This window comes from Protopterus annectens, chromosome 8.part0 (assembly GCF_019279795.1).
Source record: "Protopterus annectens isolate FY-2018-M chromosome 8.part0, PAN1.0, whole genome shotgun sequence".
NCBI classification, from domain to species: Eukaryota; Metazoa; Chordata; order Ceratodontiformes; family Protopteridae; genus Protopterus; species Protopterus annectens.
The window spans coordinates 1,810,094,360-1,810,116,956 of record NC_056741.1 but is presented as its reverse complement, the minus strand read 5'-3'; the positions used below and the strand labels follow the sequence as shown (position 1 = coordinate 1,810,116,956).

General features: G+C 40.7%; 1 protein-coding gene across 1 annotated transcript in view; it reads right to left on the bottom strand.

Moving 5' to 3' along the window:
* The window catches only part of HYDIN (HYDIN axonemal central pair apparatus protein), a 6,673,197-nt gene that overhangs the window by 477,130 nt on the left and 6,173,470 nt on the right, over positions 1-22,597 (bottom strand). The window contains exon 79 of the mRNA XM_044079523.1: positions 886-1,105. Within this exon, the coding sequence (XP_043935458.1) occupies positions 886-1,105 (220 nt within the window). The remainder of the gene's footprint in view (positions 1-885; positions 1,106-22,597) is intronic.

The following is a 22,597-nucleotide window of genomic DNA, read 5'->3' as shown; positions in this document are numbered from 1 at the left end:
CAATGATTTGACAGAAAAACACAAATTTTATGAGCAACAGACCATAAATATGAGGCAAAAAACTCTCACCATTCTGAGAAATTCTGGAAAGCTGACAGGTATGGTTCAAGACCATTTGGAGGAGGGGTGATGACTACCTGCATGAAGACAAAAATGGCCTAGAAAAAATGATGGCATTTCAGATATAGTACTCAGAGATCCTTCCAAAATTGGATTGGGAGGGTGGCCTAATGGCTAAGGTGTTTGCCTCACAAATACAAGGTGCAGGGTTTGAGTCTCACAAGGGATAATTGGCTAGGCTTAAAATGGCTCTCAAGGGCAGTTAGCTTAGTACTAATCTATGAAAGGTAAAATTCCAAAAAACAAACCAGGCCAGCACTGGTGAGAGGAAATGACTTTAGGTGGGAGGATGGCATAATGGTTAAGGTGTTTAACTTATGAACACAAGATGCAGGGTTTGATTCTCACCTGGGGTAACTGGCTAGGCTTGAAATGGCCCACAAGGGTAGTTAGCCTAGTACTAATCTATGAACCTATGAACCTGATATGAGTATATAGAACAGGCAATAGAAAAAAATGCAAATAATCTATTAAAAGTTTGAATGTGTAACTGGCTGATGTAACCTGCCTTCCTCTGTCTTAGTGGACTATCTACCTCACATTATTTAAAATTTATGTATAGTTTTGCTTCCTGTCACTCATATTGGAAGACTCTTTCAAAATCTCTACTAGTCCTCGCCTCTCAGTCAAAAATATATCTAAACTCTACAGTTTGCTTATTTTGAAATTATCATTGTACTGGTCAGATTATTTCCTGAGTGAGTAAATCTGTGGAATAAAATAGCATTTCTTGAAGAATCAACCTTATGGATAAGACATAATTACCTCTTTGGTTGTGGGGATGCTCACACATGATCCATTTAGGGTGAGTTTAAGGGGTTTGCTTCCTTCAATCATGCAGCTTAGTCCTTCATACCGGATATCCTGGTTCAGTTCAAGAGGATGAAATGTCACATCAAAGATTACATCCATTCCAGGTGAGATGTATCCCTCAACAGGAGTGATGGTAAAGTCAGGTTCAAACTTCTTGATATCCCATTTAAACCTTTAAAATTTCAAGAAAAAAGAACAAGAAAAAAAAAAACAAGAGCAGGCATAATTACATGTAGTCTGTAAATATATCTGTGCAGCTCGCAATGCTTTTGTTCATCTGTTTCTTAGTTATTCAATGCAGAAATAACAAGTACATTTTAAAAAGCATTTGAGTGTGCTGTGCTTTTTCCTTGTGTGTGTCTGTTGTGGGTTTTTTTTTTGTGTGCAGTTGGTAAGGCTGTTTGACAAATAAACTTTTTCTCCATGATCTAGAAAGCAATGATTATTGCATGTTCAGTTTACTTTAAAAAATACATACACAGCAGAAATACGGGATCTATACTGTATCATACCATTCATATGTGACTCAAAAAGGCTGTGAAATTTCTGTCTTGCTGTGTTATTGCATAAAATGTATTTATGACATTTGTTTACTGGAATAGTCTGTCTAGGTAAAGAACTTCCTATTTTCAGCGAAAACCCAGGGATAAAAGCTCCATACATACATTTACATTCAATTACATACACAAAAGCTCTACACATACATGTACATACTATTTCATACAATCAGAATAAGATATACTCACAACTTCATACTATTTTGCATAAGGTTTCCATTGACAGTTGAGCACTTTAATAATTGACTACTACAGAAGTTTGAGACATGTTAACAGATAGTGACTATAGAACAGGACCAAGTGCAATTGGTGGATGCGCAATTACAGTTTTTTTTTTTTTTTAGTTAATAGGAAGGAACTAGATAAGGGGAGAGAAACGTCCTGAGAGGAGAGACAGAGATAACAGAAGTAGTAGAGAGAGAGGAGACAGAAAAAGCAAGGACGGTGTAAAGTTACAGAAGTGAAATAAGGGGGAGGAGCTGGAGCAATAAAGGTAGACACATTTCTCTTAGTGATATTATTCTGGTGATATGAATTAATATTTTCCAGAGGGTAACATACCCATAGCACTTACACATTTTTCTTCTTAAAAAATTAATTAAAACCTGTCTGGAATAGTTATGCATCAAAGTTAAGGCACTCTGTTCTTTGTTTAGTTAGGCTTATGATTGACTATGACTTTTACTGATATTACTTAGCAGCACAATCTGGGTCATGCTGGGTGCAGAGGCTGATGCACAAAACCCATCAGACTATAACATCTATGGCAAAAAAATGATAGTTATTGTACTGTAGTATAATAAAACTAGACTGTGTTTATATTTTAAATGTGTTTCTGTTCTGTAAAGCATCTTGTTCAATTAGAAAAACAGAAATGAAATGGAGAAAGTTTTTAATGCTATTATGTGGGTAAGTACTCAAGGTGTGTACCCACCTGTGAATTCTCAGGTATCCACACTGGCCAGCATGCATGACGGTGTAACATGCCATTCATTTAACTTGTGGCGTTTTCTTGTGGAAGGTAACAAAAGTGCAGTAAGAATTATGCAAAGTCCATTATCTGTTACCTTACCTTGTGAGAGATAAATAAGAGCTGTTTTTATTGGAAAGAAACTCCCCATGCGCCTGTTAAATTCCTTCACTACAAGCTTAAAAAACATCATCACATTAGTACGTCTGTTCTGACTTATTCATAAAGTAGAACAGAGGAAACCTGTCCTACACTCTTTTCAAAATATACTAGAAGCATACTAATAGTAGAGTTTCTTTTCATTTTCTTTTTAAATAGTAGAGGTTCTCAACATAAAACAATATTTAAAAAATCTGCTAGGTGAGGGGGTCATTTGATGATTAGCTGCTAAAAGATTTTGGAAAGCAGAGCTTCTCAGTTTCTCCCTTTACCTAGTTTAATTAAATACAAAATAAATAAATAAAGCTAGTTTACCCAGTTTTAATGCAAACATCTACTTTACATAAGATATTCATTTGATGATACAGGAATGCTTTCTCTTTATATACTTATTTAATGATAAAGTAAAGTGTTATTTGTGTAAGTCAGTTTACCTTGCTTTAATCTGCTTTTGCTCCTGCCTTAATGACTTTAGCTTGTCAATCTTTCCTGCCTGCCTGCCTTATGCTAATTTGTACCTCACTGCCTGCTGATACTGTACCTAGTCCCACAGCGACCTACCACCAAGTGGAATTGAAATGTTTCCATGTTGGGTGCCAGAGGGTTTAAAACATGCACATACCTACATTTCCCTCCTTTAAAAGAGAGGCTGGCCTAGACTGCTTAGCTCTTTTTCACTTCTATAGACAGGTTGCTAGTTGAACTCAAGTCACTAGCATGTTGGTGGAAACTCTGTCCCTACATCTTCAGGCCAGTACTCACTCCATTCTATTTTTGTTGAGGTTCTGACCTGAAACAGTATGATGCTTGGTGGTTTATAATGGATCATTTAATCGGGGAGAGAACACAGATTTCTGTCAGTTAAAAGAGAGATTTCTGCTGAATTCTCATCTGATGGTGAGTAGTTGCTTGTGATTTGAAGAGTATAACTTTTGTCATTTGCTGATATTCATGCTTTAAAAGCCATTTTGCAAGTACGTTTAGTGAATAAAGGCCACAATAAAGTCACTTCAAGGAGAACAGAGTGCATGGATTCCCTCAAAGGAAAAAGAAATCTAAGCACTCCACAAAAGGTGCTAATCTGATGTAAATGCCAGAGTGCTCAGTAAGAGTACAGAACTGAAAACCAAAAATCCCTGATATGAGACAGCAATGCATCTTTTCTGGGGTTACCTGAAAAATGAAGACCACAATGCATTTACCTATTTCTAACATTCCAACAAAGCTATGTTATACTCTCTCAATGTGGCTCTGAAAAGCCTCACTACAGCAGATTAATTGCTAAAAGAAACAGTCACCACTCAAAACCAGTCCTCATATATGCATCTGATTCATTCCTAAATTTCAAAAACAAATTATATATTCTTAGCCAAGACTGAGGTTTTGTGAAATGATTATAATCTAACATTACTACAAAGGATCATTTCCAGAAATGAGAAAAATTTAAACAATTGTACACGATATATTCTGGTAGTAAGTTAACTATCCAGAAACTGCTTGTATTTTTTTTAACCTCTTGGTTGATTAGCCCCCCTCCCTGTTGGTGACTATAAGAGAGATTTTCCCTTATCTCTGAGGTGGAGTGAGCCATGTGTCGATTATATTAAGTGTGAAGATGACCCTCACAGAAGAAAAATGCTCAGAAAGACCTGTAGAACAATAACTTTATCCCCAGAAGAGAACACCAATGTGTCATTCTCACCAAAGCTGAAAGGTCTACCTATTCCACTAAGAATCACCACTTTTCCCTTAGCTCAATGACATTTAAACACATCAATATGCAATCCTTACCCTTTTTTGCTAGCAGACTCATCCAATGATTGCTGAAGAAAAAACATGATCAAAGAAAGAGATTTAATCTTCAACTCTGTTTTTTTTTCCTGCATCCTTTCAGCATATCCTAATTAACTAGGAGTGTACTGTAATAAACACAATGGAAATAGCCATATTAAACTCGAGGTTTGCTAGGCCCCCAGAAGCCATAAGATTTCTGGATGATGTAAGATGCATTTTAGAGTTTTGTAAATAAACCTTCTCATCCAATGATTACCTGAACTAAAAACAATTTTGGATAGAAATTCAGTCTTTTTTTTCTACATCCGTTCAACACATCCTAGCTGACTAAGACTACCCAGTAATAACTAAATTAAGCTGGGGACCGCTATTCACAAGACACCATGGGGTTACAGATGCTATGGGGGTGCATTTTAGAGCTCCCCCCCCCAACCTTTTAATATAGTGATGACCTGGATTTCCAAGATGGCAGTAATCAGACAGTAAGCTAAAAGCTGGTTAAGACTGAAGTCCAAAACCAAAAAACAAAACCAAAGGAAATCAAGCTGCTTTAATAAAATCCAAGGACAATTCCACAATAAATAATTCCAGTAAGCGCTTTCATCTGTAATAAGACTTCTTCAGACTGGAAGTTAACATTCAAAAACATGCATTTAAATACTTTAAATGTGACATGACCACATACTTAGTGTTTTAACCCTTTACGTTTAAGATACATAATAAAATCTTCTCTACTGTTCAGACCGGGGGGGGGGGTAGCAAGCATTGAGTCTAACCTGCCAACTATATTCCAGCCACACCAAGTCATCTTCTGGATTAAATGAATTTTCTACATTTTTTAAACGGTCCAGTACAAGGAATTTAAAGTTAATTTTGCATGGACCATGTTTGTAATGCTTCCCCAGGGCATTCCTTTCACCCCCAACAGAAACTGCATATTTATATTTAAGTAAAGGCTGGAATTTTGTGCCTGCCAGAAGGGCAGAAAAAATCGACATGCTTAACAGTATTAGAGACTATGTAAGACAGTTAAACTTTACGTTCTTTTTTAAAGCTACTGAAACACAGAGAGAAAATGTATGTAAACCTAGTACATTTAATCCACCCCTAAAAAAAGAGTTGGAAATGTTCCTGAATAGTTGTGAATTGCAAATTATTAAAGCTCTTGAAAAAGAATCTAGTTATAATTACTATACTATGGCTTTGAGTTCAGTAATATGTCAAATCAAGCTATTGCTTCTAGATCTGGCTTTATGTCACTGCCTGCTGGATGTGTTTTAAATGCCACTCCAAATGGTTCCTTTATTTTAAAATCAAGAAGGGACAGCAAGTACATCTATTGTAAGACAAAGTTCTATGAGTGCTGGGAGCAACATGAGCGATGAAGTACTTTTAGGTTGTCTGGCACCACCCTTGAATCCATTTCAGAAGAAAACAGCAGAAATGAGGTTCAGAACTAATTTGACTGATGCTTTTTTGTAATTAGAAAGAGACATAAGTAAGCTCAAACGGCTTCTATGGGACAATATTTATTTTGAAAACAGTCTTAGAACTCAAATGGTACCAAAGGGTTTGAGAGTGACAAATGGAAATGATTATATCTAATAATTTATGGACAAATGCATTAATTAGAAAGCTGGTTTGTAATATGTGGAGCTTCTTGTCTCTTTAAACAGAAACAATATGGTTATTTTAAATGAAAAAAATCCGCTCTGATTTTAAAAAACTTAAGCAGACTACTTCGCTTGACAATTTTGAAACAAAGATGTGTGCCATACAAGATCGTCTAATTAAATTTAATGAAGCTTTGTGCAAAAGGAAAAATAAAAAGTATGAGAGAGACTGTGCTGACTATGAAGGAGGCGTGGCTTCTGCATGCAGCCTTGTGGTTCAGAATGAGGATGAAGGCAGGCAGGAGCAACTAGATGTGGAAAACGGCAGCAGTGAAGCAAATGAATTTAGGAGATTAGAGCATTTGTTGCATTAACAATGGAACCAAGAGGAGACACTATCAAGTGCCTCTGATGCTCATAAGCATCAAAATAAAAATACTGCTATGACAAAAATAAGTGGAGAAAATTGCAGTAATTCACAAGAAACAGCAGTTAGACCAGTTTCCACCCAGCCTATGTATGTTTATCAGCAAAATAAAGGTGGAAACAAGACATGGGCTCAAGTAACTGATTCTTCATCGAATAAGAGATATATATAAACAACAGAAGACAGATAAAAAACTGGAAGAAGAACAAAGGATGGAAAACGTAGGTACTGTTTCTTTTAAAATAGTGAATTTATCTAGTTATGAACTTTCTCAGGAAGAATGCTATATTTTAACTAAAGGGTGGAATTTTGTGCCTGCCAGAAGGGCAGAAAAAAAGGAAGTGCTTAACAGTATTAGAGACTATGTAAGACAGTTAAACTTTAAGTTCTTTTTTAAAGCTACTGAAAATCAGAAAGAAAATTTCTGTAAACCTAGTACATTTAATCCACCCCTCAAAAAAGAGTTGGAAATGTTCCTGAATAGTTGTGAATTGTAAATTATTGAAGCACTTGAAAAGAATCTAATTATAATTACTATAACATGTAGTAGAGAAAACACATTTTTTGATTTTATTAAAATGAGTTATTAGTGTTTGAAGCTGATAAAGGGGGAGCATTAGTTGTTCCAGACAGAACAATGTATGAAAACAAAATGTATGACCTATTGTCTGATGTGAATTTTTATAAAAAAGTGTCATTCAAAGAAATTAAGAAAGCTTATTCATTTATTGATTCCTTAGTAGAAGAATGCTTTTATACAGCCAGAATTACTCAGGGTACTAAAAAATACTTTACTATCAAGAATTCAAAAAAAACAGGATCTTTGGAATTCCAAAGATCCATAAAGAGCTAAATGACCCCCTCCTAAGACCTACAGTGTCAAGTCTACATAGCAAAACGGAAAGTATGGCTATCTATGTAGACAAACACTTACAGAGGGTAGTGGTTAACAACGGTACATATATCAGAGACACGTTTGATTTCTTGGAAAACATCAAAGAAATATATGTGGAACAAAGCAACTTACTGGTAACTATGGATATAAAATCACCGTATACAGTAATACCTAATGAGGAAGGCATGGAGACAGTGAGGCTTGAATTAATTAAATCTAAGTTATATTCTGACAATACTGTAGGAATACTAATAGAACTGCTTGATGTTATTCTTAATTATAATTTCTTCTCATTTAATAGTGATTTTTTTTCATCAAACAAATGGAGTGGCAATGGGGCGGCAGTGGCCCCCAGCTATGCCGGTCTGTATATGTATGATATGTATGGATGGGAAACCACTCATATATTACATAGTAAGTATCAAAATAATATTGTGGCATTCTATAATTTTATTGATGATGTTTTCTTAATTTGGAGAGGAACGGAAGAGGTCTTATGTGAATTTAAGACCTACATCAACAGTGTGTGTACTTTTTTGGAATTTACCTGCCAATTTAATTTAACAACAATAAATTTATTGGATGGAACTGTCTTTAAGGAAAAGAGCAAATTAGGAACCACAATTTTAAAAAAATAAGTTCAAAATAATGCGTAGCATGCACCCCCAAAAGACCAAGGAAAATGTAGCAAAAGAACAGTTGTTAAGGATTAGTGACCTGACAAAAAGGGAAGAAGATTTTGATATAGAAAGTGACAATTTTTGTGATAAACTTTATCAAAGAAGTTATCGAAAAATATTAGTCACAGATATTAAAACTAAAGTTACAACTCAGAGAAGCACAAGAAACAGAAAAGAAAGTAGAGTAAATAAAAATAAAAAAGTGAGAATGCCTATTGTGAATAGTTTGGACTTAGGGAAAATAAAAGAAATAATAAATTATTGGAAATTGGGGGACAAACTGAGTTACTAGAAACTATAGGGCATAAGCCTCTCTTTACTCAAAAAAGAGGGAAAAGTTTCAAAAACTTTTTTCAAAGTAAGTTGACTATACCTAAAGTCAGGTCAGACAGAAATAGAATGGTTAAGTGTTACAACTGTAATATCTGTAACGATTTGTTCACAGAATAAACAGAATGTACTCTGAATAATGTTAAAATAACTGTCAATGGGGTCTTTTTATGCACATCTAAGTATGTCATTTATGTCACTTTTTGCTTAGGATGTAAATCTTTTTATGTAGGAAGAACCACAAGAGAATTGTACAAAAGAATATATGAGCATAAATATGCAGTTTCTGTTGGGGATGAAAGGAATGCCCGGGGGAAGCATTACAAACATGGTTCATGCAAAGTTAACTTTAAATTCCTTGTAGTGGACAGTTTAAAAAATGTAGAAAATTAATTTAATCCAGAAGATGACCTGGGGTGGCTGGAATATAGTTGGCAGGTTAGACTCAATGCTTGCTACCCCCCGGTCTGAACAATAGAGAAGATTTTATTATGCAACTTAAACGTAAAGGGTTAAAACACTAAGTATGTGGTCATGTGACTTTTAAAGTATTTAAATGTGTGTTTTTGAATGTTAACTTCCAGTCTGAAGAAGTCTTATTACAGATGAAAGCACTTACTGGAATTATTTATTGTGGAATTGTCCTTGGATTTTATTAAAGCAGCTTGATTTCCTTTGGTTTTGTTTTTTGGTTCTGGATTCCCAGGATGGCTGCACACTGATCAGTAGGTTAATTTAAACTCTCCCTCTGTGAAAACAGAAACTGAGAAAAGGAACTCAAACTGTCTTTTTGGGTAAAATCCAGTTACCAGCTCATAAGTACACTGCCCGGCTGCCAGCAAAGAAGAAACTTAGAGAAACTGAAAGAAAATCAACCAGAAAAGGTGAAGAGAAAACACTACTTGTGAAGAATCAGGTTGCTGTTCAGCAAAAAGCAGTTCAAGCTTCAGCTTTGGTATTGGAGATGGCGTCCAGTATATCAATTCAAATAACAAAAGGCTTGAAAAAATAGAAGAAGCTTTAACTAGCTATTAAGATGAACTGATAAAGCATCGAAAATCAGAGGGTGAAATGAAGAAAAGACTGGCTGAGTGTGAAACTTTTCAAGAAGAGCTGTTTTAAAAATTATAGTTAGAAGACTAAGAATGCACAGAAAACCTAAGAATCTGATGTTCTTTTCATTTTTCCTCACAAATGGGCCTTGGATCTGATTCTCAGATCCAACTTGGCAATATACAAGACTTTGGATTAAAACTTGAGCTCCTCCCTCTACCCATAATGCTCTATGCCATCTCTAACTCCTCAAATCCTGTTTGCTGTCATCGTGACAAGATTGATCAAAAACTTGTACAGTGAGAGCTGAACTTTTTCCACTATTTTCTTGATAATATTTAGCTAGGCCTTTGCTATTTTGATATTATAGTTAGCATTTCTTACTCTCCTCCTCCCTCTTATTGATTTTAGCTTATCGTTGGTGTTTGGGTTTGCCTTGCCTCATGCCTTACTGGCACTTCTCTTTTCTCCTCTCCTTATAGTTTTAAAATCATCTAAATTTATATCTAATCTATATATATATAATAAAAAGAAATGTGTGTTTAGAGTTAGCAGTACTTGTTTAACTAGCTTAGTTTAAGGTAGTTTTGTTGGAGTGCATAGCTTTATTAACCTCTTAGGTTATTCTGTGTTCTACATGAATTACAAAGTGAACTGGCATCACACCTGAGTACCCTGTTCAATCACAGCCTCATTTCAGGCTTTGTTCCTATGGAGTGGTGCACTGCTACGGTCATCCTACTCCACAAAAGGGGAGTGACTACAGACCTTGGGAACTACCGCCCCATTGGTCTGATGAGTCTGATATGTAAGGCTATGGAGTGCATCATCATGGACCTTATAAATAAAGACATAGGGAATCTCCAAACTCTGGACCCCATGCAGTTTGGGTTTGTGAAAGGTAGATCATGCCTGCTCAACCTGATAGACTTCTTCGAGTCTGTCACCAGAGCTGTGACTGAGGGCAAGGTAGTTCACACAGCCTACCTAGATCTTGCCAAGGCATTCGACACCATCCCTCACTCAGGAATCATAGATAGACTCACTAAACTAGGCATAAACCCCTATGTCATAAGATGGGCTGCCAACTGGCTCACTGATAGAAACCACACTGTGAAAGTAATGGACTCCAAATCTGACTACCGACCAGTTACAAGTGTTGTCCCACAGGGATTGGTCCTAGGTCCCCTCCTGTTTGGCATCTACTTCTCTGAAGTTCAAGCCAACACAAAGCGACTCTGGCTAACCAAGTTCGCAGATGATTGCAAACTGGGAGCCATTATTGATTCTCCAACTGATGTAGACATTCTACAAAAAAGCCTCACTGACACCAATGACTGGTGCCAGAACCATGGCCTTAAGCTCAATGCCAAAAAGTACATTGTCATTCTCTTTGGGAAAAATTTGGTGCCCATGAACTACCACATAGGTGGTAGTCCACTAAACACCGAAGGTGTGATAACAGACCTGGGGACACAGGTTGACAGCAACCTCTCCTTTGCCACTGTAGTCAGAAAGTCCTTTTATGTGGCACATCTCATTACAAAAGGTTTCTCATCCAGGAAGAAAGAGGTCATAATCCCTCTCTATTCATCCCTCATTAAACCTATTATAGAATACAATGCCCCATTTGGTATGTACCTCACTAGACACCTACAACAACTGGAAAGGCCACAAAAATACCTCACTAAGGGGATATTAGGCCTTAGACACATGCCCTATATGGACAGGCTACAAAAACTCCAGCTATACTCTGTCTCTTATCGCCTACTTAGAGGCAATCTCTGCTTGACCTACAAAACCATGTCTGACCCAGAGCTGCTAGATATGCTGCACCTAAAAAAATCCCAATCCCTCCATGCCACATGCTCCAGGGCCCTAAACCTCATTGCCACAATAAACAGAACATGCTGGAGGGACAGGTTCCTAACACAGAGACTTCCCATACTGTGGAACAAATTTCCCATTCACGTCAAGCAGAGAACTTCACTGGCCCTCTTTAAGAGAAATCTTGATGAGTGGATGAGCAATAGGAAGTTCACCCCGGGGATCACTTCAGTGGCCTTGCTTGACAGGGACACTGGGAACTAACTTTGGGCAGCATGATGCCAGATAATCTTCTTGGGATAGGCTTATATAGGCTCCAGGGCCATTAGCCTAGTACACACCTATGAACCTATTCTATTTTTGGCAGAGTTACCATTTGTGGAAATGCCTGAGAAAGAGAAACCCACCAGTTTTAAGAAATGCACTTCTTGTGGGCATAAAATCCTCAATTCTGATGCCCACAAGAAGTGCGTTTACTGCTAGGGCCTGAACATCTCAAGTCAAACTGTAAGATATGCACCACCTTTAACCCCAGGGACCACTCAAACCAGTGCAACAAATTGATACTTAAAGGCTTATTTCCAGCTTCTTCTTCTTCTCGGGCTCAGTCCACTCTAAAACTCAAAAAAGCTCCAGTAGATTCCAAGAAACAAGCCCTCCAGAAGTCTCAGAGTGCCTCATCAGAGCCAGTTGAAAAACACAGAAGACTTTGGATCCGAAGACCACTGCACCTCCCTCAGATCCACAGGCCTCATCAGATCTGGCAGGAATGAGTACCATTTCCAGCTCTCCCTTACCATCTACCTCCTACTCAGATCCCAGACCCTTGGGTCTGACAGCTAGGGGCCAGTCGCTGGAGTTTGTTTTAAAACCTGTTTCTACAGCTCTGCTCTCACAATTATTTTAAACCCCACAGAAACATTCAAGGCCTGCATCCCCAACATCATCCAGATCTTCAAGGAGCTTGACCAAGATAGATGTGGACAGGATGATTTGGAGATTTCTCAGGACTCAGATCCAGATGGTGGTCCTGCCAACTCTGTCTACTCTCACATCCATGAATGCACCTGCCCAGCCAATACTGTCTCCTCCTCCAATCAGAACTATGATTTCTGAGTTGCAGGATCCAGTTCCCTGAGAGAGTCACCATCAGATCCAAGGAAGCTCCCTTCCTTGACTCCGACAGTATCCCTGACCAGCCCTGCTCAGAAACCTAAGGATCAGAATGGCTCCTGGATATGAGAGGTCAGTGCTGGGTCTGAGGGGTTGGGTTTGGCTCCTACTTTGTCAGATCCATCCCTTCCCCTTGGTGCCTCAGCTCTGGACAGCTCAGGTCCGATTCTCTCCAGCGGGCTTGGATCTGGGTTTGGCCCCAACCTCCTGTCCTTGGCTGCTTCAACTCCAAGGAAGGGGGTTAGGTTTCCCTGGGTCTATCAGGCTTTCAGGTAGTAGAAAGGGCTTTCTCTTTGCATAGACAGCTGTCCTCTCAAATCTCGGATCCTACCTCTCTCCCCACATCAGGCCCATCATTTATTCTCCTCAAAGTCAGCCAGCTGCAGGAAGCCTGAACACATGTTCCCCAGACGGATTCCTCCCCTCTTCCAATACCTCTGCCAAACACCCCACAGAGGAGGTCCCTTGGAAAAGGGCATGTAAGAGGAGGCACATAGACTCTCCTATGGAGTCTCTCATGGAAGACACCAATTGTGATGATTCCCCTGATGATGTTTCCTTTGGGGATATCCTGGAAATCCTCAAATAGAAGGGTGGCTGGTCTTCCCAATTTCCTTCTCCTGAGGAACTGGGGTTCCTGGAGGCTTTCAGGGCTGGACCATCTACATCTTGAGTGACCCCCTGGAAGATGAACTTATTGACCTTGTTTACTGCCAGGCTTGAAAGGAACTGGACACCGTCGAGCCCATCCCCAGGTGCCCGGATAATTTCTTAGTTCCCCCTTCAGATAGAAGTAGATGCCATAGTTTTGGTGGCAGCCATTAAGAAGGAGCCAGTGGAACAAAGTTCCTCTGTCCATCCACTGAACAAGATGTCCAGAGTGATGGTATGCCTTAGTTACATTTGCACTGAGGTCGTTGGAACTACCTGGCACATTTCACACATTTACAGAGAGACTTGATCAAGCAGCTTTCAAAATCTCTTTCTGAGTCCATGTATATGGAAGACCTCAAGAAGGTCTCTCAACTGACCAGTCTTTCATCCATTTCCAATGCATCAATGAGGCTGTTCTCCCATACAGTGGCATTTCCAATGCATCAATGAGGCTGTTCTCCCATACAGTGGAAGGTGCTTCACGAGCAGCTGGTTCAGGCATAACTGGTAGGAGACATACCTGGATGAGGCTATGGGACTTCGTGGCAACCTTCAAGGTGTCAATTGTAAATGCTCCCTTTAATGGCTCTTCTTTGTTTTGGCCGTCACTGAAAGATATGGTCACCCAAAGTGAGCAGGAGAAAAAGACCCTGTCTACCACTAGAATCAAATTTTCTACCCCTCAACGAACATTCTCTAGGAACCAGTGAGGTGGCAAGAAAATGTGGATCAGGAAATCTCAGGGACCTTTTCAGGACTTGCACTGGGAAACTTCCACCACAGGCAGAGGAGGAGGTTTCAATGGCAAATGTCAACCCAGAGCCAGAGGGGATCCACAAATCCAGGGCTTCACAGACTCTTTCTCTGATAGGCCCCATCAGTGTTCCTGAAGCGTTGCACAACTCTCCACCTCTGGAGGCAGTCGGGAGTCATTTTTCATTGCACCCGGACAAATATCACAAGAACTTCATGGGTGTTAAAAATCATATCCAGAAGTTATTACATACCCTTTTCCCTTCCACCCAGTCAGTGGGAATACGTAGCTCAAGAAGTTCAAAAGCTGCTACAAAAAAAATCATCCAGGAGGTCCCACCCAAACAGGATTTGGAACTTTCTCCCGCTTCTTTTTAGTGTCAAAGAAAACAGGGGACCAATTTTGGATCTAAGCAGTCAAACTTCCATATGGTTATGGTTCAGTCTATCCTGCCTCTTCTGCACAAGGATGACTGGATGTGCTCTATAGATTTCCAGAATGTGTACTATCACATCAAAATAGACAGGTGCTCCAGGAAACATCTGCACTTTCTGCTGGGAGCTAATCACTACCAATTCATACCACTGCTCTTTGGACTCACCACAGCCTCTGGGGTGTTCAACAAATGCATGGCAGTCGGGGAAGCTCACTTGAGGTTCAAAGGATACCATATGTTTCCCTATCTTGACAATTGGCTCCTCACTGCCCCAACTAAGCATCAACTTCTACAAGCCAGGGATTAATTGCTTGAGATCTTCAACTCCTTACTTAGGCATTTCAGTAATCCATGCCAGATCACATCTAACTCCTGCACAGTCTCTGGAATTTATAGGAACTCAACTGAATACTGCAACTTAAGTGGCATCATTACCTCTTTATCATATCAACATCATTGAGAAATCAGGTGTGGGCCATACGGACACACCCAGCTCCACCAGCAAAACTAGTGCTTTAAGCTCTTGGGGCCATACCAGTTGCCATTCTTCTTGTTCCTCTAGCAAGACTCTTTATGCAAATTCTTCAATAGACAGTTGTGGTAAAGTGGTCTATCAGCCTCTATCATTTCCCATAAAACTCAGTCCAATCTGCAAACTTCATGTTTGATGGTGAATCAACTCAGATAACTTGTTTCTGGGCAGGCTGTTCTCCCTTCCTCTACAGTGACTACAGATGCTTCCCAACTGGGGTGGGGGCATTTCAAGGGAAATAAGGTCCAAGGCACATGGCCCCCCCCCTCAGAGATCAAGTTGCATATCAGTGTCCTAGAGATGAGAGTAGTCCTTCTAACGTTGCAAGCCCTTCAGGGCATCCTCCCTCTAGGGACTATTGCAGTCCACACAGACATATCAGTAGTCTGGTACATCCGCAAACAAGGAGGAACTCGTTCCTACCTGTTGTACAAACAGGCCACGAGGGTCTGGGAATGGATTTTCACTTCAGACTGCTTTCTCACTGCAATGCATATACCAGGGAAAACCAAAGTGCTGGCAGACAGACTCAGCAGTTACATTCTGATTCCTCACAAGTGGTCCCTCAGTCAAACAGTAGCGAAAATGATCTTCAGCCACTGGGGCCAGCCTTGCTGCAACCTATTTGCCTTGCCCCTCTACAACAAATGCAGCAAGTACTTTACTCAGATTCCCCCTCCAGGGGAGTCACAGAGGGATGCAATGATTCATGACTGGGCCCTTGGTCTCCTCTATGCCTATCAAAGTCTTCCTCTGATTCCGAAGTTCCCACAGAAAGCAAGCAGGCCGAAGAGCTCAGTCATCCTTATTGTCCTCTTCTGGCCTCGACAGGTATGGTTCCCCTTTTTCTGGTCTCACTTGAGATATCCTCCATGGAAACTGGAGCCCACTCAGGATCTCCTGTCTCATCCATCAGGAATTCAACATTTCAGTCTCCATGGCCTCAAGCTGACAGCATGTTTTCTCCACTTCCAGTGATAGTAAGACAGTACAGGGCTGCTTCCCCAGTTCATGACATTATCTTGGCCTCCCAAAAGACCTCCATCAAGAAAGTCTACAGAAGCAAATGGAAATGATTCTCTGTACGGCTTTCAAGCAGAATATACACACTTTTTCAGCATCTACTTTAGAAGTAATGTACTTTTACCATAACTTGGCATCTGTGTTGTCCATTTTCATTTTTCTTCACCTTTCCTCTAGGCCATCCCCTGGCCCTTTCACTCCTAGAAGGATCTTTGGATGCTAAAGGAACCCACATGTTCCTGGTCTGAGCCTCTATATTTTTCTTGTGTCTCTATAAAACAGTGGGCAGTAAGGCAGCAAACTCAATCTGAGGAGTTAGTGATGGCATAGAGCATTATGGGTAGAGGGAGGAGCTTGAGATTTGGATCCAAATTCTTGTATATGCAGCCGAGTTGGATCAGAGGACTGGAACCAAGTCCCATTCATGACAAAGAATGAAAATGAATGAACAGATGCCAAATTATGTTAAGTACATAACTTCTAATTTTCTGCCATACCAGAGAAACTTGAAGGAACAGACTATATTAATTTTATGAAAGCACAAATAAGCAACTCGACTAGTATTCCACAGTGGGATTTGCTAAATGAAAGGGCACATTGAGTGTATGCCTCAAACCTGGCCATGAGAAAGCAGCCAAGACTTGTATTAGTAAAGATGCCAACCATACCAGCAGAAAGATCACACGTAGCCACATACAGGCATGTCTCCTTATGGCAATGCCTGAACCGGCCACCCGTGAGGCAACTTTTCCTGCATGAGAGGATTAACCTCAAAGACACATTGGAAATTGACAAAAGAGTGGCCAGCTGAGAAGATGATCTTTTGTAATTCTCTGCAGACATGGACTCAGAGAGAGAGTGTTTGACAGTTCTTTGGTCAATTCTCTCTCTCTCTGTAGTCTTATAAAGTGTACAGGTAGGTCAGGGTCCTCAGGGTGAAGGTTGCTGAAGCAAATGCATATTTTCCAAATCTATCCAATGCTCTAGACTCTCTGTTAGGGGGGTGAACAGAGAAGCCCTTCTCTGCTAGCTCATTTTTAGTGGCTGCCATCACAACCATTGCATCAAGGTGGGGCTAAGAACTTGGCTGGGCAGTGTGGGATTGGGTCAATAGAATCCAGATCCTTCCATGCCCAGCAAGAGACCAGATCAATCATCTCATCAGCCAGGGGAGTCACCCAAGACACAGACGGGCCAGCACTAAAAGCCTACAGAAATAGTGTCTCCTCTGGAGAAGGATTGTTGGAGGACCAATCACTTTTTTGCTTAAGGATCTTTAAAATGTCTCCAGAGGAGGTGTCATCAGGTGGTGATCTGGGCAATCCTTTTCCTTCCTTGAAATCATTATCTTCAGTGAGAGATTCCAAAGGGGAATCTATATGCCTCTTCTAGCACATTCTCTTCTGATGTACCTCCTCAGGGGGATGTATTGGGAAGGTGTCAGAAGAGAGGGGAAGTTCTTCCATGGGAACCGACTGGAAGCTAAGTGAAACTGGCTGTCCCTGTGGAATGGGTCTGACGTACTCAGAGCTCATAACTAAAGAGGGAATAGGGGTAGGAGCCGAGGGAAGATGAGAGACTGGATCTCTAGAATGAGAAAAGGCCCTTTCCACAACCTCAAAGGCAGATGGACCCAGAGAAGCAATGGCCACCTACACTGAGCCACATGTTCCAGTATGGATGCATCATAACTCTGACCCTATCTGTGCCTGGAGGAGGGAACCAGACCTGAGCTATCCAATGCCAAGGCTCCAAGGGACAGGGATGGATCCGACATCATCGGAGTAGACCCCAGCCCCACAGATCCAATGCCATTGCTTCAGCTCAGGGACTCATCCCAATCTGAAGGGACAGGAACAGAATTGGTCAGGGACACTAAAGTTGTCAAAGAAGTAATTCTCTTTGGCTCTAACTTTGGCACTCTCAGAGTTGTCAGATCCTGGGGCTCTGAAACTGAAGGACAGATGGGAGAAGGAGATAAAACTGTGTGGGTAGTGGCAGGAACACTCACATATCCAATAGGGGACAGAGCCGAGATAACCCCCATCTGGATCTGAGCTCTGAGGAATTTTCTCATCATCCTATCCACATCTGCTTTGGAAAGACTCCTGGAGGCCCTGATGGATGAAGTAGTTGACTTGAGGTCTGGAGTGCTTTTTGGGTGTCTGCATAAATGGGAATGGAGACGAGGTGAGACAGGATCATAGGATCATAGTACTTAGCCAAGTGCAACCCTTGTTCCGAAGAATGTCAAGGTATTAAATGGAACTAAGTCAATAAATACTGCCCCATCCATGAAGGACACAGGTGAAACTCCTGGGGTGAATTTGCGGTTTCCCATCTAATCATCCAAATTACGCTTAAATAGGGTCTGTGAGGGGCTCTGCTTCACTTGAATTGGAAGTTTGTTCCAGAGGTGAGGTAACCTCTGTGAGACATATCTGTCTCTCCAGCAAGTCCTGTTGATGTCACATACTAGACTGAGTTCTCTAGAGCTAGTACATATTATATTATTTGATTTACAAATGTGCAACATTTCCATTAGAGCAGGATCTGAGACTACTTTATATGCAAGGTAGTGGTCACCTCTGAGTAGTCTGTAAGACACAGAGTTTAGTGACAGTGATTTCAGTCTGTCAACATATGACATATGCTGAAGACCCTGAATTTTCTTTGTAAAAAACCTGTGAGGTCTTTCCAGTTGCTGTAGGTGCCTGATAAGGTACATACCAAAGGTAGCACTGTACTCTATTATTGGCCTCATAAGTGAGGAGTACAAGGGGGCTATAACCTCTTTGGTTCTGGATGCAATGTCCTTACTTATGAAGTCGGCGATGAAGAAAGCCTTTCTTACCACTGTGGAGACATGGTGGTCAAAGGAAAGGTTGCTATCAACCTGTGTGCCCAAATCTCTCACCACTGATTGCATGCTTAGGGTGTTGTTATTACTGCAGTAATCTGGAGGGATGTTGCCCTTGCTAAAGGGGATAATAATGCACTTTTTTGCATTGTATTTTAGCCCATAACTTTGGCACCAGTCATTTGTCTGTGTAAATCCCTCTCATAGGATGCTGACATTGTTTGGGGGCTTGATGACTGCACCCAGTTTGCAACCTTTAGCAAACTTTGCCAGCCACAGGCCTTTTGTTTTAGCCTGTACATCTGAGAAATAGATTCCAAACAATAGGGGGGTCAGCACAGATCCCTGTGGAATATCACTTGTTAAGGGTCTGCTGGTGGGGGTAGAGTCACCTATTTTGACTGTGTGCACTCTACTGGTGAGCCAGTTTTCATAGAATACAAAAAAGGAGCCAGCACCTTAGGAACGTGAATTTAATTAGATAAACCAGACCAGTTTCAGCATAGTGCTTTCATCAGTGGTAATAGGCCACTTTGCAACCCACTTGACAATATATGGGTTGATCTCCAGCTGGCTGAGTTTATCAATGATGCCTGAGTGGGGAATAGTGCCAAAGGCCTTGGCCAGATCCAGGTAGGCTGTATGCATGGATGTGCCTTCGTCCAGGACTTTGGTGACTGTCTCAAAAATTTCCACCAAGTTCAAGAGGCAGAGTCTCCCTTTAAAGAAGTCAAACAGGTCAGGGTTGAGTATCTGGTGGTCTCCTGTATCTTTGTTGATAACGTAAATGATTATTCTATCCATAGCCTTGCATATTAGGCTGGTCAAGCTTATGGGTCTATAGTTACCAGGGTCAGTGGAGGCACCTCCTTTATGTAACGGGATAACAGTTATTGTTTTCCATTCATCTGGTACAAAACCAGTGCTAACATTGTGGTTAAAAAGAGTACCCAGGGTTCCTGTTATAATCTGTTTTGAACTCAGCCTGGGATATCATCAGGTCCCATAGAGGCTGTTTTTTTGGCTTTGGAGAGAGTGTTTATGACCTGCTCCTTGGAAATACTAGGTGGAGGGCAGGTGGTAGGGATGCTTTGGGGGATATGTGGTGGGGACAGGGGGGAGAAGTTTTCACTGAACCTGTAAGCTAGCATGTTGGCTATTTCTGTGGGTTCAGTGTATGTGGTGCCTTTACAACCAGTTCTGCACAGATCTGTGTTTTTCCTTTAAGGTTTTTGACGTAGCTAAAGAAGGCTTTATGGTTATGCTTCACGAAGGAGGCTAATTTGGATGCATAGCTAGCTTTAGAATACCTTAGAAGGTGCCTTATTTGCTTGTTTAAGCTGAGGAGAGAACGCTTACAATTCAGAGACTATTCCTTCCTGCTCTTGGACTGCAATTTCTTTCACTTATTGTATAACCTGTTAATTGGTGGATGTCCACAAGGCAGGCTTGTTCTTTCTTGAGCATTGTGTTTTGATCCTATTAGTTACTGCTAAGTCAATACATTTGTATAGATGCATATACAAGGCATTGGCATAAATCCCAGTATAGGTGTCCATGCCATCAGTGAGGCAGGGGCTGTGAAGTATTAATGCTGTCATATATTAGGCTGTAATTGGCTTTGGAGAAGTTTTTAAGTCTAGATGCTGTTAATGGAGGGTCTGATGTTATTGTTACTTCTAATGAGACTGATTTATGATCAGACCTCAGTAGGGAGGGCTGCACACATGGGGTGGTACAACAATCACCCATGTTAGTGAGCACCAGATCCAGAATGTTTGGGCCCTTTGTGAGGGTGTCAACCAAAGGGTCCAGGGGCAGTGGAGTTGATGAGGTCCAAGAACCACTAGGCAAGTGTGTTAGTACATATATAATTTACCCAACCTATGGGTGGGTACTTAAAGTCACCTAAAACCAGGGTGTTTGGTTGTATCTTCAGCAATTCAAGTAGATCCAAGTATGCAGTGTGGGTATACTGGTTCATGAAGGGGGGTCCTGTAAATGGAAATAACTTAGAAAGGGTCTTACCTACAGTCAATTAGACCCTGATTAGTTCATGAGAATAGTTTTGTTTAACCAATCTAGAGTGCATTTATCTTTGATGAATATTGATACTCCACCTCCTTTAGTTCTCACACTTTCAGTTTGTGGTCTGAATGTGTGGAAGGCACTATAACTCAAGTCTCTGTGACTGCACAGATGCAAGCATCTTCTAAGGTGAGGAATGCTTCCAGTGAGTGCACTTTTAGGTTTAGACTCCTAGCATTTAGCAGCATAACCTTGAGGTTGCTTTTTGAATATATTTTTACATTGGGAATTTTGTTGTTGTGACATTGCCTAACAAGGCACTATGGGGGAGGCAAGAGCCTTAGCCAGTAACCAATCTCCCAGAGATGACAGATGAAGACCAACTCTGGCAAAGGCTGACAGGTACTGCATCCCCTTAGAATGACACCAGAAACTAAGCCAATTGTTGAAGTCAATCATTTTTGTTTATATTGTGGTATCATCTTAGGTGAAGGTGATATGCTGCTCAAGGCTAGGGACATACCTGCCTGAGACACATATTAAGAGAGCTCAGTCATGTCTCTCTTTGGGTCTACTTTGGAAGCTCGAAGTTTCAAAACTTCGGACTTTATGTGGTGGAGACCATAAGATCAAACTTTTGAAACACTGAACGGTTTAAATGGAGATCACCATACAGAGTGGAATGGGAAATTTACCATGCTCTTCACTGCAGTGCAATCTCAGAGTTGGTATATTTAACTGGCAGGGGTGGGGTGAAAAAAATTTGTTTTTATTTTTTTTTATTGATGTAAACTTTCAAAACTTCGATGTTATGGTCTCAACCATATGAAGTTCAAAATTTTGAAAGTTTGAGCTTCCAAAGTAGATCCCTCCCTCCCTTCATATAGTCCAGTGAGGTACATCTCAAGTCATTCACACCAGCATGAACTATGATGGAGTCATAATGGTACTTGTGTAGAGACTTGAGTGCATGTGTGATCTGGCAGATCCTGGCACCCAACAGACAGCTGACCGTAACCTTCTCTTTGTCCAGCCTGGTGAGTGGGACATCTTGTGTGTCTCACTATAGAGTTGCCTATGACCAAAACATTTGGTTTAGATGTGCTTTGCCTTAGGGGCTTGTTTGGTGAGACACTTGTCTTGTGGTTTTATGTGTACTGAGTGCTGTGGGTACTGTATTAGGTGCAGCATGTATTTGTGTTTCGGAGGTCTTTGGTGTTTAGGTAAATTTCTATGAATACCTCCACATATGATGGTTTATGTGTTGAGAGCATGGTTTGTGCATGACATGTGGTATGTGGGCTGACAACCTATTTAGTGTCACTGTTCTGTGAATGAGAGAGCAAGGATTCCAAAGTCGTAGGGTATATGCATCTCTCACAAATTGAGCTTGAGTGGTAACGAGTAGTGGGTTGTTACTGTACATGAGGCATTTGCTACACTGTCTCAGGATACCCATGTCAATCAGGCTGGCAGGAGAAACAGAGGAGAACTGACCATCCATAATACTAGGTGTAAATTTGCTTAGTTTAATGAGGAAGGATGTGGTTTAATTGGGGCTTAATGCCATAATTCCATACTACTGGGGCTCTCAAGGGGTATGAAACCATTAGGGATTAGGAGAGTTCAATTAAAGTGGCAAATGCTGCAGAAAGCCCTGTCAGCTAAGTGCAATTTAAGGGACTCCTCAGTTGGAGCACTGATGAGCAAGTCCTTGGCGTGTAAGATGTGCTAGGCTTAGGATCCATAATTTGCTTGGTAGGACTGGCTGAGATAACAATAGGATTCAATGGCTTAGGATCCACAGTATGTCTTTTCGAGTCCAATGAAGTCGGATAAGGCAATTATGAAACTTTTGAAGATGGCTCTGAGGAAGTCTTGGGTGACTTCAAAGATGAA